The sequence below is a fragment of the Taudactylus pleione genome, unplaced genomic scaffold, assembly GCF_031769625.1.
Source record: "Taudactylus pleione unplaced genomic scaffold, aTauple2 ptg000997l, whole genome shotgun sequence".
Taxonomy (NCBI): Eukaryota; Metazoa; Chordata; class Amphibia; order Anura; family Myobatrachidae; genus Taudactylus; species Taudactylus pleione.
This window is the reverse complement of record NW_028285398.1, coordinates 64,266-83,298: the sequence shown is the minus strand read 5'-3', so window position 1 is coordinate 83,298 and position 19,033 is coordinate 64,266. Positions and strand designations below refer to the sequence as shown.

General features: G+C 49.3%; 1 protein-coding gene across 1 annotated transcript in view; it reads left to right on the top strand.

Moving 5' to 3' along the window:
- The first annotated feature begins 1,247 nt into the window (after positions 1-1,247).
- The window catches only part of INTS3 (integrator complex subunit 3), a 73,408-nt gene continuing 55,622 nt past the window's right edge, over positions 1,248-19,033 (top strand). The window contains exon 1 of the mRNA XM_088460994.1: positions 1,248-2,096. Coding sequence (XP_088317120.1) covers positions 2,028-2,096 — 69 coding nt within the window. The 5' untranslated portion in view covers positions 1,248-2,027. The remainder of the gene's footprint in view (positions 2,097-19,033) is intronic.

Genomic DNA, 19,033 nt, shown 5'->3' with positions numbered 1-19,033 from the left:
CGTCTCTACATGCTGCACACCTTCGGGGATCAGGGGCACGCCACCACGGGCACTCTGCCTGACCATGGCCTCTGCGTCTCTACACGCTGCACACCGCCGGGGATCAGGGGCACGCCACCACGGGCACTCTGCCTGACCATGGCCTCTGCGTCTCTACACGCTGCACACCTCCGGGGATCAGGGGCACGCCACCAGGGGCACTCAGCCTGACCATGGCCTCTACGTCTCTACACGCTGCACACCGCTGGGGATCAGGGGCACGCCACCACGGGCACTCTGCATGACCATGGCCTCTGCATCTCTACACGCTGCACAGCTCCGGGGATCATGGGCACGCCACCACGGGCACTCTGCCTGACCATGGCCTCTGCGTCTCTACACGCTGCACACCTCCGGGGATCAGGGGCACGCCACCACGGGCACTCTGCCTGACCATGGCCTCTGCGCACTGCACACCGCCGGGGATCATGGGCACGCCACCACGGGCACATTGCCTGACCATGACCTCTGCGCTGTACTCTGCCGGAGATCAGGGGCACACCACCATGGGCACTCCATCTGACCATGGCCTCTGCGCACTGCACACCGCCGGGGATCAGGGGCACGCCACCATGGGCACTTAGCAGGTGTAGTGTCTCCGTCTGACCATGGCCTCTGTGGCTGCGCATCTGCGAACTCAACCACTGTCACCACGCCCGCAACACAGACTTTTTTTGTTGCCTTCGCTCCTGGCCGTCTCCAAGGAGCGCCCATCACTTTCCCGCCAAATTTCTGCCACCGTCTGTCCCGTAAACTCTGTGTAACGCATGCGCCGTAGGGGCTTTCAGGACTTTCTGCACATGCACAATTGCAACTAATCGCTGAACTACGTGAACACCAGCACCGCGTCCCAATTACGTGCACCGCTGAACCGTGCCCTGTGTGTCACCAATAGACATACATGATGTAGGCCATACACGTTCCTCTGAGCTCCCCTGTTTCTGTCACGTCCCCCCCTCCCCAATACTACACCCCCATCATCAGTTATAAAATCATCCGACCTAACCCGGGGCTAAACGGGAGAGGGCAGCTTCCCGCACTAAAAATGGCGGAGCCGGCGCTCTCCAATCTGATCACGTGTCGTGATTCACGCTCCCGTCTTACGCGTCCCGAACTTCGCTGTCATTGGTGGAAGCGGACCAAGTGATAGGCGGTACGTACGACGTCACATCTGTGGGCGAGACGGCAGGTTGTCAGTTAGCGGCCTGTACGCTTTGTGATTGGCCGATTGCCTGTGAGAGGGCGGGAGCTTCCGGCCGGTTGTTGGGCTCGGGATGGCTTCCTCTGTGTGTTAGGAGCGGGGGTGAGATCTACCGGTACCGGCCTGAGACCGGGACCAGCAGTGTACCCCCCAATTACCGACCCACAGCCCCCAATCCACCCCCTATTAGCCAAAGTCACAGTCTGATGCCCCCCTTCTCTATAGTCACCCCCAAATCACAGCCTGTGGTCCCCATTCTTTATAGTTACCCCAAATCACAGCCTGTGGTCCCCATTCTTTATAGTTACCCCAAATCACAGCCTGGGGCCCCCATTCTCTATAGTCACCCCCAAATCACAGCCTGGGGCCCCCATTCTCTATAGTTACCCCCAAATCACAGCCTGGGGCCCCCATTATCTATAGTTACCCGAAATCACAGCCTGGGGCCCCACTCTCTATAACGGCCCAAACAGCAAATCTGAGCCCCTCAAACACGTATCACCCCCATTATTTATAGAAGCCCCCCAAAAAGGCAGGTTGGGGTACCCCCCAAAAAGAGGTCCTTCTACAGCCCCCATACTGTATGGTTCAATTACACCTAGTCAGTGGCCCACCAATCTTGTATCTGCCCCCTGGTACCCTCACCCAGGGGTTCCTCCCACTTACACCCTAATCTCACCCCCCATAAATACCTGACACTGTGCGTGTAATTAGAGGGAGGGGTTGGTGTCACCTTGCGCACCCCCTCCTACCCTCTTTTCCGGAGAGACTGCTCACAGACCCCAAAATGGAGCAAAAATCTAAAGTCAAACTGCTGATCTCCACCAGCCTGGATGCCAAGGACGAGCTGGAAGAGGTAATCCATCATTGGGAGTGTTAGGGGTCCGCAGAGCGCACAGGGCGCCCCAATCTCACTGACAGCTGGTGGTGTGTATGTATATAGGCCTCCTATACTATCCCTTTACTCATGAATTACGCAGGTTCTGTGGCTGGAGGACTTCAAGCCTAGATTCCACCTGGTTTTAATCAGCCACAAAATTTGTGTAATTCATACGTGCCCTGGTTCATATGGTTCGCCTATATATATATATATATATATATATATATATATATATATATATATACACACACACACACACACACCTATATGGACGGGCAATCAGGTTCCATATTGGATTGTATACATACCCCAAGCTGATATATACATACACACCAGGGCAGCTGTCCGTCACCTGTTAGACATAATTAGTACATGTACACACAATGATTAATGTATTGCTTTGATGCTCTCCTGAAATATTATGTGTCTATGTATCGTCCTGGGATCCCTCTGTGTGTCTCAGCCGTGTGTTTGTATCATCAGAGCTGTGTGGTTTTGTTGTCCTGGGATACTGTGCGGGCCCGCTGTCCTTTCTGCTGTGGGTACAGATATATCTCGGGAGCAGCTTCATCTATCCCAGGACAGCAGCACTTCATAGCTTTTTATGATTTGGAGAATAGACTGGAAAGCACAGAACACAGGAACGCAGCGATGCATCTAAGATAGGAAAATCCGTAGGTAATGTTTGTTCTGTATTTAAGGGACATAATATTTTTGTTACCTTGTTTTAATTGGTGTTGGGGGTATACAGTGGCCAAGCACTGGATCCTGTGTGGTCCCTGCTGGTTATATAATTCTACCCCTTCCTGCACCGCAGCTGGTTAAAGCCAAACACACGTGTAAAATAGTCTTCATTCTAGCGCACCTGTCACAGCCCGTGCAGTTCCTCTTTCCTGCCTGGGGTGTCGCTCTCTGCTCTGGTGCTTCTAGCACACTCAGATGATGCAACAAACTGCTGAGATACATACCAGAGTGTGCTAGAAGCACCAGAGCAGAGAGTGACACCCCAGGCAGGAAAGAGGAACTGCACGGGCTGTGACAGGTGCAGGATGCTAGAGTGAACACTATAAAATCTCAGCCAAAAATCGCCGCGTTTACGGTGCGCTGCCATTGAGACTTGCATCATACACTCTGACGTAGCAAAAGATTTTCAAAACAACGCAGTGAAAGTCAGACGCACACACAAAGATCCAGAGATTTACCGTCTCGCTGTATGATCCATCGGTACAGTGATTTATTTTCTCTTCCATTTATGTGCTTAATAGTATTTAGCGATATGTACATGTCAGAGGGATATAGTAATCTGCCTATTATCGTCGTTGCACGCTGCTGAGATTCCTCCTAGTAATGAAATGCATTGTGACACCGCATAGGGAAGTCACTGGGACATGGTGTAATTCTGGGAACAAGAGCTGACACTCTAGAGGAGCTTTATTGAACCGGGAACTGAGGCCTTTTAAGGTTTTAGGAGAAGTTGTAGATGCAAGCGCTGAATTCTGAGGTGCAAGATGGAATTGTAGAATGAATGCTGGCAGAAGAGCTGACAGTCTAACAACTGACTCTCCACCATAGAGGGCGTGGGGTAATGCTGGTCACACTCCTTTCCACCCAATAGTCTATATATCATATCAGTGTGTGGGGGCGATCGTCTACCCTATGCGATTAATTATAAATGGCAGATTCAATCAATATTCAATTAAGCAGAAGATTTGAAAGTTATATATTATTATAATTATACGATTAAAGGGACACTATACACCAAAATGTAACTTTTTATGTATCAGACATGAAGTGCCCTAATTACATTTAATGCAGATCATAAAGCTGAAATTGTCTTATGTGTGCATACAGCAGCCTACCCAGATATCAGTCACTCTATTGCTGCTCTATTGGAGAAAGTCGTCATTCCCAGCAGGGTTTCCTGCGGCAGATGAGTGATAGAGCGCACGGAGAGATGTATTTGGTTTAAACTTTCTGAGTATTTCACATGTAGCATTCAGTAAGAAGGGAAGAGGCGTGAGGGAAAGGCCAGTGAACAGGAGGTTGCAATAATCCAAGTGGGTAATAGTAGGCAAATGGACAAGTGTTTTGGTTACTTCCTGAGTGTGAAATTGGCATGTTCGGGCAATATTGGGAAGGAGAAGGCAGTAGGGCTCTGAGAGGCACTGGATGGGATGGTTGAAGCTGATGGTGGAGTAACTGATGACACCAAAACAGTGGCTTTAAGGAAATATGGGAGATCAAGATCTTGTAAACCATGAGGGTGATGATGGTGGAGGCATATTAAGTTTGTGGAAGTGCTGGGTCATGTATGTGGAGTTGGCAGGTAGGCAGTGAGACAAGCCAGAGAGCAGAGCAAGGAGGAACCCGCATGGAGAGAGGAAGAGGAGGGTAGCTAGAGTTAGAAGTACAGACACTAAAGAACAGATCTGAGAGGTAGGACCAGGAGAGGACAGTGCTACGAAGGCCAAGATAATGGAGGGTGTGAAGGAGGGGTGCAGTAGTGAGGCTGGAGATCGATGGAGAGGAAGTGGGTCAGATGGTTGTAGACATGTCCTTCAAGAACTATGGAGCAGAAGGGAGCTGTGATATGGGGTGGTGGTTGGAAAGGCCGGTGTCCAAGGTTTGGTTTCTTGAGAAAGGGCTGTTGAGGAAGAGGAAAGTGAGGACCTAAGGGTGGTGAGGTGATGGGTCTGATGGGAGAAGATATTGTACCGGATAGTTTCTCTTTTCCCTTAAAAGAGAATGGCAGAGTCTTGAGCAGTGGTGGAGGGCAGAGAAGGTGATGGTGTCATGGCTGTAGGACAGGGATGAGTTTAGGGCAGGGGTTCCCAACCACGGTCCTCAAGGCACACTAACAGTCCAGGTTTTGAGGATAACCATACTTGAGCACAAGTGTGTTAATTAGTGCTGCAGTTACTTTGATTTATTCACCTGTGCTCAGGCATGGATATCACTAAAACCTGGACTGTTAGTGTGCCTTGAAGACCGAGGTTGGGAAACACTGGTTTAGGGACTTGGATTACGTGTGTTTATTGAGAGGACATTACTGTAGACCGATAGGATGGATTTAAAGTTGATGTCCGTATTTACTCCATTGGAGCTCAGCATCTGTGGAGCACTTTTGAAGGTAGCTGGTCTGGAAAAAGTTCTAGGGTTGGGGTTTGTAAAGTTGGGACAATACAAAGAGACTGGGAGGCTGCTTTCATCAAGAGCACTGGAGAAAGTGGGGTTTTATAGAGGGACAGCAGCTTTCAGACAGGACTGGGAAGAGATAGGAATAAGGAGAGTGATGGGGAAGTGGATGGGCTCCAGGTCATTGAGGTTTTGCAGTGGGGGAGGACTAGCAGGAGGTGCAGAGATTGTGATTAGAGAGCAGGAAGGTAGATTTGGGGAAGTTTGTAGAGTTGGCAGAACACAAGGTCCATAGGGAGTGACCATTATGATGGGTGGGAGAAGTGGTCCTTGGGAGAGGCTGTTTTGGGAGGTCAGCGTGTCACCAGAATAACAGGAATACTCTGGTGTAAGTAGCGGTTTTGCTGTCAGATTGCTGTAAATATTTCTATTATAGAGCACTAAGTATTCACAATGGCTTGCAAAAGTATTCAATCCCTTAAAAAGTCAACAGATTTGTATTACAAAAGCTGTTTCACATATTGTTCCAGACAGTATTTATACAGTGAACCAGCCCAGCAAGGTTTTAAAGTAACTTCTAATTAGTATTTGTCTTCAAACTGGAAATTGCTGCTTGCGTAAGTATTTAAACCCCATGTGCTGTGGAAGCTCCTAGATTTTTACCAGATGAAAGATATTGCCCTAACAGTTCAATTAGCCACTACCTGTGAATCATTGGGAAAGAACAGTATTTATGGGTAAAAGACCCCCTAATTCAAATAACATTGGTCATCCTGTGACTGTGAGACCACAGAGCGTTCTCAGACAAGTAAAGATAATGTTATAGACATGCACAAAATACAGAGAGTCTACAAAATAATAATACCCAGGTGCTTGTATATATCAGTGAGGAGGTGGAAGCTGCGTCATACTACCCCAGGCACGGGCATATGGCGGGGATGCTTTTCCTTAGCGGGCACTGGGCATCTTGTTCATATTGAAGGACAGATGGATGGTACCAGCGTCAGTCTGGTAGAAGACCAAAGCTTGGGAGTAAATTCTATATAATGAAGAATCTATGGCGTGTTATGAAAAGTGCAATCCGCAGGCGTCATCCAACCAATCTGAGCAACCTGGAGCAATTCTGCAAATAGGGATGGGCAAAAATCACACTCAACAGCGTACATACGCTTATACCAACAGGCGCTAATGGGGGCCATTCAGTCGCTTTACCCGGGCAGCTGTTACTAGTGGGTGCCCGACGGAGCAATTCAATTGTTGCTCCGTTTATGTGCGAACGGCGCAGACACACCCATTTCTGCTCGCAGCCTCCTGAGGTAGCGTGATAATTAATGGGCGTCCACAAACAAATTGTGCCATTTAATTAGCGCATTGAAAAAATGTATTGTCTTCCCCTCAATGCTGCTGTTGTAGCAGAAGGCGGTTCTGTAAAGTACTAGGCTGCAGGGGTTGAATACTTACGCAAACATCATTTTTCGTGTTTATTTAAAAAGAAAAAGAGTCGCAATAAAATGCTGTCTGGTACAATCTGCGTTCCTGTCATCTGTAATACAGACAAATCTATTATCTTTTTAGATGGCTGAATACTTTTGCAAACCTCTGTAAGACATATAATAGTAACAGGGCCCAGATTATGTCTCTGCCTCCCGGCTTATAAAACATGATTAGAGCAGAGCGCAGTCCTGAGCAACCATACTGCAAATAACTAGAGCAGAGAGTCCTCCAATTATCCCTGAGAAGAGTCACCTGGAGCCCCCAGGGGACCGAGCTGCTGTCACAGCGCCTGGCGAGCGAGGGTACAGTCAGCGGACTCAATGTACTGCGCCAGACACAGCACACAGTGACAGTACGGGCCATCGTGTCCGACCGCATTCATCTTCCTCAGGTCACATGGTCTTCCCGGTACATTCTCCAAATTAAGCTCACTATCGGGTCCTCTGTATGTGATGAGGTTATCTCAGTGAGTGACATTATCCTGGGGTGCATGCACACTTACAGCTATTGGCGTCCCAGATACATTTACTATGACCGTATTATATCAGGCGGTCATTTGTAGGCAACGCGTACAAGGGGTGAGTGCTAGCTCATGGGGTTAAAATCTTTTAGTGCTAGTACATATGCTTCGGCTTTTGATATATAGTAATTAATGTACATAACGGCAGGACACGGACCTAGGACTAATATCCTTCTTGGCTGATGGAGATGTGAGGATGGGACATTATAGACGTGTCAGACCCGAAGTGCTGAAAATAGCCAGAGACCAGACAGGTGGGAGGGAGTCACAGTCCCTACTTTACTCCTAGATCGCACAGATGGGAAATAGAACACTATATCTTCCCTTGTCCTAGGCACCATTAATTACACTAAGGTTACCCTGCCCTAGAAGTGCTGGAGCGGTTCCTGGATTTGGCTGGGGCGAGGTTGTTTGGAAAGTGGACGCTGCATGTTTCCTTTCTGGGATTATTGGCCCAGGTTTATGTCTATGGGGTTAATCCAATTGTCGACCAAGGGTGCGAGCTGCCGTTGCCACGGGGTTTAAAAACGCCGTCAACGGCACCTGAACTCTTTCCTCTCGCAGCCCACTCTGAGCTCCAATTTGCACAATTTTGCTCTGAGCCCTATGAGGCTGTAATAGTTTTGTGTGAGCTCGGTCTAATGTGGCTGTTATCGTGATGAGTCGGATCTATATAATGTGTTACTGATAATCAGCCGCCTCTACATCCGGTTATACGCAGGTAGCAGTGTTACAGTATGTAATGTGTTACTGATAGTCAGCTGCCTCTACATCCGGTTATACGCAGGTAGCAGTGTTACAGTGTGTAATGTGTTACTGATAATCAGCTGCCTCTACATCTGGTTATACGCAGGTAGCAGTGTTGCAGTATGTAATGTGTTACTGATAATCAGCTGCCTCTACATCCGGTTATACGCAGGTAGCAGTGTTACAGTATGTAATGTGTTACTGATAGTCAGCTGCCTCTACATCCGGTTATACGCAGGTAGCAGTGTTACAGTGTGTAATGTGTTACTGATAATCAGCTGCCTCTACATCTGGTTATACGCAGGTAGCAGTGTTGCAGTGTGTAATGTGTTACTGATAATCAGCTGCCTCTACATCCGGTTATACGCAGGTAGCAGTGTTACAGTGTGTAATGTGTTACTGATAGTCAGCTGCCTCTACATCTGCTTATACGCAGGTAGCAGTGTTACAGTATGTAATGTGTTACTGATAGTCAGCTGCCTCTACATCTGCTTATACGCAGGTAGCAGTGTTACAGTGTGTAATGTGTTACTGATAGTCAGCTGCCTCTACATCCGGTTATACGCAGGTAGCAGTGTTACAGTATGTAATGTGTTACTGATAATCAGCTGCCTCTACATCCGGTTATACACAGGTAGCAGTGTTACAGTGTGTAATGTGTTACTGATAGTCAGCTGCCTCTACATCTGCTTATACGCAGGTAGCAGTGTTACAGTATGTAATGTGTTACTGATAGTCAGCTGCCTCTACATCCGGTTATACGCAGGTAGCAGTGTTACAGTATGTAATGTGTTACTGATAATCAGCTGCCTCTACATCCGGTTATACACAGGTAGCAGTGTTACAGTGTGTAATGTGTTACTGATAGTCAGCTGCCTCTACATCTGCTTATACGCAGGTAGCAGTGTTACAGTGTGTAATGTGTTACTGATAGTCAGCTGCCTCTACATCTGCTTATACGCAGGTAGCAGTGTTACAGTGTGTAATGTGTTACTGATAGTCAGCTGCCTCTACATCCGGTTATACGCAGGTAGCAGTGTTACAGTATGTAATGTGTTACTGATAATCAGCTGCCTCTACATCCGGTTATACACAGGTAGCAGTGTTACAGTATGTAATGTGTTACTGATAATCAGCTGCCTCTACATCCGATTATACACAGGTAGCAGTGTTACAGTATGTAATGTGTTACTGATAGTCAGCTGCCTCTACATCTGCTTATACGCAGGTAGCAGTGTTACAGTGTGTAATGTGTTACTGATAGTCAGCTGCCTCTACATCTGCTTATACGCAGGTAGCAGTGTTACAGTGTGTAATGTGTTACTGATAGTCAGCTGCCTCTACATCCGGTTATACGCAGGTAGCAGTGTTACAGTGTGTAATGTGTTACTGATAATCAGCTGCCTCTACATCCGGTTATACGCAGGTAGCAGTGTTGCAGTGTGTAATGTGTTACTGATAATCAGCTGCCTCTACATCCGGTTATACGCAGGTAGCAGTGTTACAGTATGTAATGTGTTACTGATAATCAGCTGCCTCTACATCCGGTTATACGCAGGTAGCAGTGTTACAGTGTGTAATGTGTTACTGATAGTCAGCTGCCTTTACATCTGCTTATACGCAGGTAGCAGTGTTACAGTGTGTAATGTGTTACTGATAATCAGCTGCCTCTACATCCGGTTATACACAGGTAGCAGTGTTACAGTATGTAATGTGTTACTGATAATCAGCTGCCTCTACATCCGGTTATACACAGGTAGCAGTGTTACAGTATGTAATGTGTTACTGATAGTCAGCTGCCTCTACATCTGCTTATACGCAGGTAGCAGTGTTACAGTGTGTAATGTGTTACTGATAGTCAGCTGCCTCTACATCTGCTTATACGCAGGTAGCAGTGTTACAGTGTGTAATGTGTTACTGATAGTCAGCTGCCTCTACATCCGGTTATACGCAGGTAGCAGTGTTACAGTGTGTAATGTCTTACTGATAGTCAGCTGCCTCTACATCTGGTTATACGCAGGTAGCAGTGTTACAGTATGTAATGTGTTACTGATAGTCAGCTGCCTCTACATCCGGTTATACGCAGGTAGCAGTGTTACAGTGTGTAATGTGTTACTGATAGTCAGCTGCCTCTACATCCGGTTATACGCAGGTAGCAGTGTTGCAATGTGTAATGTGTTACTGATAGTCAGCTGCCTCTACATCCGGTTATACGCAGGTAGCAGTTTTGCAATGTGTTACTGATAGTCAGCTGCCTCTACATCCGGTTATACGCAGGTAGTAGTGTTACAGTATGTAATGTGTTACTGATAGTCAGCTGTCTCTACATCCGGTTATACGCAGGTAGTAGTGTTGCAATGTGTAATGTGTTACTGATAATCAGCTGCCTCTACATCCGGTTATACGCAGGTAGCAGTGTTACAGTATGTAATGTGTTACTGATAATCAGCTGCCTCTACATCCGTTTATACGCAGGTAGCAGTGTTACAGTATGTAATGTGTTACTGATAATCAGCTGCCTCTACATCCGGTTATACGCAGGTAGTAGTGTTACAGTATGTAATGTGTTACTGATAATCAGCTGCCTCTACATCCGGTTATACGCAGGTAGCAGTGTTACAGTGTGTAATGTGTTACTGATAATCAGCTGCCTCTACATCCGGTTATACGCAGGTAGCAGTGTTACAGTGTGTAATGTGTTACTGATAATCAGCTGCCTCTACATCTGGTTATACGCAGGTAGCAGTGTTACAGTGTGTAATGTGTTACTGCTAGTCAGCTGTCTCTACATCCGGTTACACGCAGGTAGTAGTGTTACAGTATGTAATGTGTTACTGATAATCAGCTGCCTCTACATCCGGTTATACGCAGGTAGCAGTGTTACAGTATGTAATGTGTTACTGATAATCAGCTGCCTCTACATCCGGAACAGATCCTGGAAGACTGTCAGCCTTTCGCACTGTATTGGCTCTTATGCCCATTGCACCCTCGTGCTATAAAGATGATAGAGACTCATGATGTGTGTGGTTGGCATAAGTGGTAGAGTGAGCTGAGGCCTATGATGTGTTTGTAGTTAGTGTAAGTGGTAGAGGCTGAGCGGAGGCCTATGACGTGTGTGGTTGGCTTAAGTGGTAGAGGCTGAGGGGAGGCCTATGACATGTTTTTGGGTTGAAGCGGGTGGTAGGGTCAGAGCTGAGGCCTTTGTGTGTGGTTGGTGCAGGTGGTAGAGGCTGAGCTGAGATCTATGACGTGTGTGTGGTTGGTGTTACTGGTAGAGGCTGAGCGGAAGCCTATGTTGTGTGTGGTTGGCATAAGTGGTAGAGTCTGAGCTGAGCTCTATGATGTGTTTGTCATTGGTGTAAGTGGTAGACGTGTGTGTGGTTGGCGTAAAGGCTGAGCTGAGGCCGATGACGTGTGGTTGGTGTTAGTGGTAGAGGCTGAGCTGAGACCTATGATGTGTGTGTGTGTGGTTGGCACAGGTGGTAGAGGCTGAGTGGAGGTCTTTGACGTGTGTGGTTGGCACAGGTGGGAGAGGCTGAGCAGAGGTTTTTGTGTGTGGTTGGCACAGGTAGTAGAGGTTGAGGGGAGGCCTATGTTTCCTCCAGAGATTATGCATCAGCGCTCGGTGATCCCTTTCTGTGAGCTTGCGCTTCGCCCATTTCCATTTCGCAGTAACAGCACTTACAGGTGACCAGGCAGCTCTCGCAGGGCAGACACGAGGGAAGCATATTGTTGGAAAGATGGCATCCTATGGCAGTGCCCTTCGGTACGACCCATCCTACTGCTAATCTTAGAGTGTACGCTGGATTGTATGCACCTGCTAGCTATGGGTGTAATGGCCACTGACGTACTTTTGGCCATGTAGTGTATGTAGTGTTCATTCTATCGGGTTGGGTATGGGATGCAGGCGGTCAGAATCCCGACGCCAGAATCCCAACCACGTTACATTCCCAACGAAGCGAGGTGAGTATACCTAACCTAATTCTACCCTAACCCTCCCTCCTCTGTGCCGAACCCTAGCTCTCCCCCTCCCCGGTGCCGAACCCTAGCTCTCCCCCTCCCCGGTGCCGAACCCTAGCTCTCCCCCTCCCCGGTGCCGAACCCTAGCTCTCCCCCTCCCCGGTGCCGAACCCTAGCTCTCCCCCTCCCCGGTGCCGAACCCTAGCTCTCCCCCTCCCCGGTGCCGAACCCTAGCTCTCCCCCTCCCCGGTGCCGAACCCTAGCTCTCCCCCTCCCCGGTGCCGAACCCTAGCTCTCCCCCTCCCCGGTGCCGAACCCTAGCTCTCCCCCTCCCCGGTGCCGAACCCTAGCTCTCCCCCTCCCCGGTGCCGAACCCTAGCTCTCCCCCTCCCCGGTGCCGAACCCTAGCTCTCCCCCTCCCCGGTGCCGAACCCTAGCTCTCCCCCTCCCCGGTGCCGAACCCTAGCTCTCCCCCTCCCCGGTGCCGAACCCTAGCTCTCCCCCTCCCCGGTGCCGAACCCTAGCTCTCCCCCTCCCCGGTGCCGAACCCTAGCTCTCCCCCTCCCCGGTGCCGAACCCTAGCTCTCCCCCTCCCCGGTGCCGAACCCTAGCTCTCCCCCTCCCCGGTGCCGAACCCTAGCTCTCCCCCTCCCCGGTGCCGAACCCTAGCTCTCCCCCTCCCCGGTGCCGAACCCTAGCTCTCCCCCTCCCCGGTGCCGAACCCTAGCTCTCCCCCTCCCCGGTGCCGAACCCTAGCTCTCCCCCTCCCCGGTGCCGAACCCTAGCTCTCCCCCTCCCCGGTGCCGAACCCTAGCTCTCCCCCTCCCCGGTGCCGAACCCTAGCTCTCCCCCTCCCCGGTGCCGAACCCTAGCTCTCCCCCTCCCCGGTGCCGAACCCTAGCTCTCCCCCTCCCCGGTGCCGAACCCTAGCTCTCCCCCTCCCCGGTGCCGAACCCTAGCTCTCCCCCTCCCCGGTGCCGAACCCTAGCTCTCCCCCTCCCCGGTGCCGAACCCTAGCTCTCCCCCTCCCCGGTGCCGAACCCTAGCTCTCCCCCTCCCCGGTGCCGAACCCTAGCTCTCCCCCTCCCCGGTGCCGAACCCTAGCTCTCCCCCTCCCCGGTGCCGAACCCTAGCTCTCCCCCTCCCCGGTGCCGAACCCTAGCTCTCCCCCTCCCCGGTGCCGAACCCTAGCTCTCCCCCTCCCCGGTGCCGAACCCTAGCTCTCCCCCTCCCCGGTGCCGAACCCTAGCTCTCCCCCTCCCCGGTGCCGAACCCTAGCTCTCCCCCTCCCCGGTGCCGAACCCTAGCTCTCCCCCTCCCCGGTGCCGAACCCTAGCTCTCCCCCCTCCCCGGTGCCGAACCCTAGCTCTCCCCCCTCCCCGGTGCCGAACCCTAGCTCTCCCCCCTCCCCGGTGCCGAACCCTAGCTCTCCCCCTCCCCGGTGCCGAACCCTAGCTCTCCCCCTCCCCGGTGCCGAACCCTAGCTCTCCCCCCTTAGTACCTAACTCTAACCCTCCCCCACCCTTTGGGTTCCCTGCATCGACATTGTGAACGCTGGAATCTCGGCAGCCGGGATCTGTAACGTGTCCCATTCTAGCACCCTGCATCTGTGAACACCTGTGTAGTTCCTCTTTCCTGCCTGGGCAGTCTCTCTCTGCTCTGGTGCTTCTAGCACACTCTGGTCTGTATCTCAGGAGTTTGTTGCATCAGCAGAGTGTGCTAGAAGCACCAGAGCAGAGAGTGACACCCCAGGAAGGAAGAACTGCATGGGCTGTGACAGGTGCAGGGTGCTAGAATGAGCACTAGTGTATGCACATTACCAGCTTAATGTATAGCTACGCTGTTGTCCTCCCATCTTATTGGGGACCATCCCCTGATCCCCTAATGTTTTTCTGAAGCATAATACAGCTACGTAATGCGGTTACTAATAGGAAAATCTCTGATACAGACTCCTATGGACGCGTGCTGCCATTGTGTCTTCCTAACGCCACCCTGCTGGGGGCCCTGATACTGCTTAGCACACCCACCAGGGCACCGCCGTTATATTCCCGCGCCTTCCTCGCCCTTGCACCCACCAGGGCACCGCCATTATATTCCCGCGCCTCCTCATACCCACCAGTACACCGCCCTTGTATTCTCACACCCACCAGCTGTTTTCCTACTATTTCTGTCTGTTGTTGGCGCTCCCATTGCCTGTCCTTGCCCTCGTGCCACCAGGGCGCCATCCGTACGCTGCCATTGTATTCTCACGCCTTCCCTCGCCCTCACACCCACCAGCTGTTTTCCTACTATTTCTGTCTGTTGTTGGCGCTCCCATTGCCTGTCCTTGCCCTCGTGCCACCAGGGCGCCATCCGTACGCTGCCATTGTATTCTCACGCCTTCCCTCGCCCTCACACTCACCAGCTGTTTTCCTACTATATCTGTGTGTTGTTGGCGTTGCCATTGGTTGTAGCGGCCGGAGAAGCAGCATGTTGCCTTTGGGGTACGTTGTGTCTTACAGCGGCCTCTGATAGGTCTCTCAGCGCAGCTGTTTCATCGCAGTAAGACGTGACTCTGAAATCGCTCAGGCCGGCTACTGCCGCTGGTTGTGTTCTTAGTTTTTATAATTCGTTGACCCTGGTGACCCTGCGCTTTTATTTAGTCCTCGGGGAAGCGGCAGCAGTGTGCTGTGACGTGGAAGAGGCGAGCTAATAACAGCGATATATTTCCCAGGATAAAGACAGTTATAGGAGTCAGACAAGGCTAAAATTAACTCAATAACAGAGGTATGAAGCTGCGTCACTGCGTGGGCGCTCCGAGTGTCTGCTCTGGCCTCCGATGTTATACCTGGGAAATGAAGTTACCTCACACATAACCCTATGGGGCTGGCTCTGGCCTCCGATGTTACACCTGGGAAATGAAGTTACCTCACACATAACCATATGGGGCTGGCTCTGGCCTCCGATGTTATACCTGGGAAATGAAGTTACCTCACACATAACCCTATGGGGCTGGCTCTGGCCCCCGATGTTACACCTGGGAAATGAAGTTACCTCACACATAACCCTATGGGGCTGGCTCTGGCCACCGATGTTACACCTGGGAAATGAAGTTACCTCACACATAACCATATGGGGCTGGCTCTGGCCTCCGATGTTACACCTGGGAAATGAAGTTACCTCACACATAACCCTATGGGGCAGGCTCTGGCCCCCGATGTTATACCTGGGAAATGAAGTTACCTCACACATAACCCTATGGGGCTGGCTCTGGCCCCCGATGTTATACCTGGGAAATGAAGTTACCTCACACACAACCCTATGGGGCTGGCTCTGGCCCCCGATGTTACACCTGGGAAATGAAGTCACCTCACACATAACCCTATGGGGCTGGCTCTGGCCCCCGATGTTACACCTGGGAAATGAAGTCACCTCACACATAACCCTATGGGGCGAGCTCTGGCCCCCGATGTTACACCTGGGAAATGAAGTTACCTCACACATAACCCTATGGGGCTGGCTCTGGCCCCCGATGTTACACCTGGGAAATGAAGTTACCTCACACATAACCATATGGGGCTGGCTCTGGCCCCCGATGTTACACCTGGGAAATTAAGTTACCTCACACATAACCCTATGGGGCTGGCTCTGGCCCCCGATGTTACACCTGGGAAATGAAGTTACCTCACACATAACCCTATGGGGCGAGCTCTGGCCCCCGATGTTACACCAGGGAAATGAAGTTACCTCACACATAACCCTATGGGGCTGGCTCTGGGCCCCGATGTTACACCTGGGAAATGAAGTTACCTCACACATAACCCTATGGGGCTGGCTCTGGCAGACGGGTGGGTGTATTTATGTCTTTCCCTTGGTTTAGCTCTCGGCGTGTAATGAGAACCGTCTGTATTGTCTGCTCTGTGATTATACTTCTCTCCCCGGTGAGGGGGCCCTAAACCGCTTAAAGTGACCTCGCTTCCATCATGCATGTTATTTGTACTATTATTGTTCTAGAAATAACACTCCATATAGCAAGACACTGAAATGTATGGTGTTATGGGCCAGTCCTGTCTGTATCTCTCAGTAACCAGTGATGGGTATAGTAGTATATGGTGTTATGGACCAGTCCTGTCTGTATCTCCTAGTAACCAGTGACTGCTACATTAGTATATGGTGTTATGGGTCAGTTCTGTCTTTTACTCTCAGTAACCAGTGATGAGTGTAGGTAGTATATGGTGTTATGGCTCAGTCCTGTCTGTATATCTCAGTAACCAGTGACGAGTGTAGGTAGTATATGGTGTTATGGCTCAGTCCTGTCTGTATCTCTCAGTAACCAATGCTCGGTGTAGTGTTATATGGTGTCATGAGTCAGTTCTGTCTATCTCTCAGTGACGGGTATAGTAGTATATGGTGTTATGGGTCAGTTCTGCCTGAATTTTTCAGTAACCAGTGACGGGTATAGTAGTATATGGTGTTATGGGTCAGTTCTGTCTATCACTCTGTGACGGGTATAGTAGTATATGGTGTAGTGGGTCAGTTCTGTCTGTATCTCTCAGTAACCAGTGACGGGTATACTAGTATATGGTGTTATGGGTCAGTCCTGTCTGTATCTCTCAGTAACCTGGACGGGTATAGTAGTATAATGTTATGGGTTAGTCTTGCTGTAAGCTCTCAGTAACCAGTGCTGGGTGTAGTGGTATATGGTGCTATGGGTCAGTTCTGTCTGTAATATATGGTGCTATGGGTCAGTTCTGTCTGTATCTCTCAGTAACGGGTATAGTAGTATATGGTGCTATGGGTCAGTTCTGTCTGTATCTCTCAGTAACCAGTGCTGATTATAGTAGTATATGGTGCTATGGGTCAGTTCTGTCTGTATCTCTCAGTAACCAGTGCTGATTATAGTAGTATATGGTGTTATGGGTCAGTTATGTCTGTATCTCTCAGTAACCAGTGCTGATTATAGTAGTATATGGTGCTATGGGTCAGTTCTGTCTGTATCTCTCAGTAACCAGTGCTGATTATTTTAGTATATGGTGTTATAGGTCAGTTCTGTCTGTATCTCTCAGTAACCAGTGCTGGGTGTAGTGGTATATGGTGCCATGGGTCAGTTCTGTCTGTATCTCTCAGTAACCAGTGCTGATTATAGTAGTATATGGTGCTATGGGTCAGTTCTGTCTGTATCTTTCAGTAACCAGTGCTGATTATAGTAGTATATGGTGCTATGGGTCAGTTCTGTCTGTATCTCTCAGTAACCAGTGCTGATTATAGTAGTATATGGTGTTATGGGTCAGTCCTGTCTGTACCTCTCAGTAACCAGTGCTGATTATAGTAGTATATGGTGCTATGGGTCAGTCCTGTCTGTATCTCTCAGCAACCAGTGCTGATTATAGTAGTATATGGTGTTATGGGTCAGTTATGTCTGTATCTCTCAGTAACCAGTGCTGATTATAGTAGTATATGGTGTTATGGGTCAGTTCTGTCTGTATCTCTCAGTAACCAGTGCTGATTATAGTAGTATATGGTGCTATGGGTCAGTCCTGTCTGTATCTCTCAGTAACCAGTGCTGATTATAGTAGTATATGGTGTTATGGGTCAGTCCTGTCTGTATCTCTCAGTAACCTGTGCTGATTACAGTAGTATATGGTGCTATGGGTCAGTCCTGTCTGTATCTCTCAGTAACCAGTGCTGATTATAGTAGTATATGGTGCTATGGGTCAGTTCTGTCTGTATCTCTCAGTAACCAGTGCTGATTATAGTAGTATATGGTGTGTTATGGGTCAGTCCTGTCTGTATCTCTCAGTAACCAGTGCTGATTACAGTAGTATATGGTGCTATGGGTCAGTCCTGTCTGTATCTCTCAGTAACCAGTGCTGATTATAGTAGTATATGGTGCTATGGGTCAGTTCTGTCTGTATCTCTCAGTAACCAGTGCCGGTATAGTAGTATATGGTGCTATGGGTCAGTTCTGTCTGTATCTCTCAGTAACCAGTGCGGATTATAGTAGTATATGGTGCTATGGGTCAGTTCTGTCTGTATCTTTCAGTAACCAGTGCTGATTATAGTAGTATATGGTGCTATGGGTCAGTCCTGTCTGTATATCTCAGTAACCAGTGATGGGTATAGTAGTGTATGGTGTTAATGGTCAGTTCCGGCTGTATCTCTCAGTAACCAGTGCCGGTATAGTAGTATATGGTGCTATGGGTCAGTTCTGTCTGTATCTCTCAGTAACCAGTGCTGATTATAGTAGTATATGGTGCTATGGGTCAGTTCTGTCTGTATCTTTCAGTAACCAGTGCTGATTATAGTAGTATATGGTGCTATGGGTCAGTTTTGTCTGTATCTCTCAGTAACCAGTGCTGATTATAGTAGTATATGGTGCTATGGGTCAGTCCGGTCTGTATCTCTCAGTAACCAGTGCTGATTATAGTAGTATATGGTGCTATGGGTCAGTCCTGTCTGTATATCTCAGTAACCAGTGCTGATTATAGTAGTATATGGTGCTATGGGTCAGTCCTGTCTGTATCTCTCAGTAACCAGTGCTGATTATAGTAGTATATGGTGCTATGGGTCAGTTCTGTCTGTATCTCTCAGTAACCTGTGCTGATTATAGTAGTACATGGCGTTATGGGCCAGTTCTGTCTGTATCTCTCAGTAACCAGTGCTGATTATAGTAGTACATGGCGTTGTGGGCCAGTCCTGCCTGTATCTCTCAGTAACCAGTGCTGATTATAGTAGTATATGGTGCTATGGGTCAGTCCTGTCTGTATCTCTCAGTAACCAGTGCTGATTATAGTAGTATATGGTGTTATGGGTCAGTCCTGTCTGTATCTCTCAGTAACCAGTGCTGATTACAGTAGTATATGGTGTTATGGGTCAGTTCTGTCTGTATCTCTCAGTAACCAGTGCTGATTATAGTAGTACATGGCGTTATGGGTCAGTTCTGTCTGTATCTCTCAGTAACCAGTGCTGATTACAGTAGTATATGGTGTTATGGGTCAGTTCTGTCTGTATCTCTCAGTAACCAGTGCTGATTATAGTAGCACATGGCGTTATGGGCCAGTTCTGTCTGTATCTCTCA